The sequence below is a fragment of the Urtica dioica genome, chromosome 7 (assembly GCF_054948205.1).
Source record: "Urtica dioica subsp. dioica isolate 48M chromosome 7, U.dioica_male_clone48M_v1_H2, whole genome shotgun sequence".
Classification (NCBI taxonomy): domain Eukaryota; kingdom Viridiplantae; phylum Streptophyta; class Magnoliopsida; order Rosales; family Urticaceae; genus Urtica; species Urtica dioica.
The window spans coordinates 20,200,580-20,203,309 of NC_142762.1; the positions used below are offsets into that span (position 1 = coordinate 20,200,580).

The window sequence follows — 2,730 nt, forward strand, 5'->3', positions numbered from 1 at the left end:
CTGACATCTTTCTAAACTAATTTGCAGTAAAAAAATAAGGCAACAATAAACATATTAACATAATCAGATATCATGTAGAATATAATTCTATCCCAAAATCAATTGATAATAATATAAGTAATGCATTACCTGTAAAAAAAAATTAAAAAAATAAGAACCAGAACATTAGTTGGAGTGAGTTTCATAGCAAGCTAAATTTCTCTTGGGTACTACGATACATTCCTTTTAACGTGTGGCAAACTTTCCCACTTAAGAAAAATCATCCTGAGCAGAACTAGAATAGTCACTGTACCGCTTTTTCATCAGTTTTTTTATGCCGATAATGAACTCATCGAGTTTCCTTTTTAACTTGCAGAATTTTTACTATGGACCAGAATATCCTTCGATATATATTCTCAAGTTTTTGTTCACTGAACATCCCAATGGAGGGGATCCACAATGCTGAGAAACTCCAATGAGAAATCGCCAGCCATCTGTCACTGCTCACCATTCTCTAACAATAATATATATATATATATATATATATATATATATATATATATATATATCTTGTTTTTTTTAACTGATTTTTAAGTACTTCAGCTAATTGTCGAACAAACTAAAAATTCCGACATTTTTAATCAAATAAAATAAATTCCATCGAAAATATATAATCAAGGCTGCGAATTAGGTGCAGGTGAAGATAAAAGGCAACTCTTGACCATTTTGCCGATTAGAATAGCACGTTCCACTCAAATCAACACTAAACACAGCAAAATCATTCATGCAACTTGTGCATTTCGGCTTTCATTTGACTAAGCTACATCTAGTTCAAAGCCAGAAAACAAAAATATTCATTGCAATGTAACACTGCGTAGCTGATGATTCCCGGATCCGAATTCTATTCGACCACTGCCAACAAATCACTCTCTTTGCAGAAAACATGTTTCGAGTCCGTACCCAAATCCACCTACACAAACAACCCAAGTTCCAAAAAAGCATTATCAGGGAAAGAAGAGCTAAGAAAGAGCTTCCAAATGATTCGACACCGACATCTAGATAGAGATCTGCCTAGCTATTGGATACATTTTATTTTCTGATTACCTCGTAGGCATTTATGTCTGAGAAAAGAACCTGCAAAACAAGAAAACATAGACCTGGTTAGGAACTTGTGATTTGAATATCCATCGACTTGTTGGGTTAGCATGTTATCGTTAAAGTGCTCACATTTATTCCAGCCTTAACCTGCTCAACCTCGGCCCCAACAGAAAGAACCTGAGACAAAAACACAACAGTCTGGTTGAAAAAGCTGTCGAAAAAACAACCAATATGAAATTGTTTGGCATTTTTCTTACTTCTCCCATCAGATATCGCTCAAATTTGACAGCGGACTTCGGCAACAAAACTCCACCGGCTGATTTCTGTGAGACGAAACAGGGATTTCATCAGTCTTCACAATTCACATACAATACAACTCATATACCCACTTATTTATTATCATGAAACCCACATCAATAATTGCAAAGATGGCCAAAAATCTTCAGACTTATTTGATAAAATGAAATCCACTATTGTAGTAAAATACTTTTATAAGAAAAATTAGAAGGTCAACAATAAGCCAAAGACAAACCAACACGAAGATGAAGAAAACTAGAATGCAGTTAAGTTCACTTCAGGTTTCGAATAGTGTTTTTGGTAATCATTAGAATGCGAATGTAATAACCAAGAATGTGAAAGTATTGAAAACAATTCAACTGGTTTCCAACCGAGTACAGAAAGAGTCCACGCCATTAGTAATGGATAGATGCATATACACAAGTTAGCATATAGATACATACATCAGCAAGCTGTTGAAGACGTACGAGGACTCTGTCGCCTTGAGGTGCGACCTATTACCAAGGAATGAAATAAATCAGACCCAAAGTCAGATAATAAATATATGAAAATCTGTCAAAAACTGCTTTATTTGTCTTTAGTTAAATCAACATACTTGAGTTGGTTCCAATTTCTTGGCGACTGCACATACTCTGAGAGAGTTTCTTTGAAGCCCTGTTGAAACCAGAAAATAAGTAACACGGAAGAAATTGATTATGAACTCATAAACATTCAAGAATTAAATAATAATAATAAAGAAGCTTTACTTGGTAACAGTGTCTGATTGGAGAGCGAAGGGGTGATGGGTTTGGTGAGGAAGGGTTTCGGGAACGTAACGAAAGTGGACGCCATAGATTGAGAGAAAATAAAACGCTGAGAGAGAGGGAGATAGAGAGAGAGCAAGTAAGAGTGTGGTTTTGGTTTGGGTGTTTTTTTTAAGCTTCGTGTAAGACACAGACTAGGCACGTGTGGGATAAGGCGACACGTGCGCTCATGAGACATTTCTAGAGAGTTCCATCGATAATTATGTCGTTTTATTTCCTAAGCTACTTTATATGTCGTCTTACTCGTTAAAAGTTAAAACGCTTCAGCACAAAAAATGACACTATTTAAAGAAGCTTACCGCTTAGAATACAGGGGATGGTATATCCAGATCCGAATCTCCATACTCAAGCTGCAAAAGAGACAAAAGGGTAAGGGATGGTATATCTGGATGCAATGAGAAAACTATGATGATGACATTTTCGAGAGAAACGGAGATTACTGACCCATTTTTTGATCCGTAGGCTTCTAAACCCGTTTCGAGTTTGTATCCAAATCAAATATATTTTTTTAGTGTATATAAATGTGAGGAATTACTAGAAGAAAATATTGGAT

General features: G+C 35.5%; 1 protein-coding gene across 1 annotated transcript; it reads right to left on the reverse strand.

The window, feature by feature from the left end:
• Nucleotides 1-586: 586 nt before the first annotated feature.
• LOC149390350 (GroES-like family protein) lies at nucleotides 587-2,282 on the reverse strand. The gene is made up of 7 exons (XM_089620272.1): nucleotides 2,121-2,282; nucleotides 1,970-2,028; nucleotides 1,818-1,868; nucleotides 1,335-1,400; nucleotides 1,207-1,254; nucleotides 1,084-1,113; nucleotides 587-949 (listed from the first exon to the last, which is right to left on the reverse strand). Exons 1-7 carry the CDS (start codon nucleotides 2,203-2,205, stop codon nucleotides 881-883), a joined length of 408 nt encoding a protein of 135 aa, XP_089476398.1. The 5' UTR covers nucleotides 2,206-2,282; the 3' UTR covers nucleotides 587-880.
• Between the last annotated feature and the right edge of the window lie 448 nt (nucleotides 2,283-2,730).

What these genes read in the sequence shown, in the direction of transcription:
- LOC149390350 (XM_089620272.1), bottom strand. Translation starts at nt 2,205, where the DNA reads ATGGCGTCCACTTTCGTTACGTTCCCGAAACCCTTCCTCACCAAACCC. An exon ending in GTCTTCAACAGCTTGCTGAT is followed by an intron (nt 1,401 to 1,817) that starts GTATGTATCTAT and finishes TTCGTCTCACAG; the next exon opens with AAATCAGCCGGTGGAGTTTT. An exon ending in CAGACATAAATGCCTACGAG is followed by an intron (nt 950 to 1,083) that starts GTAATCAGAAAA and finishes TTGTTTGTGTAG; the next exon opens with GTGGATTTGGGTACGGACTC.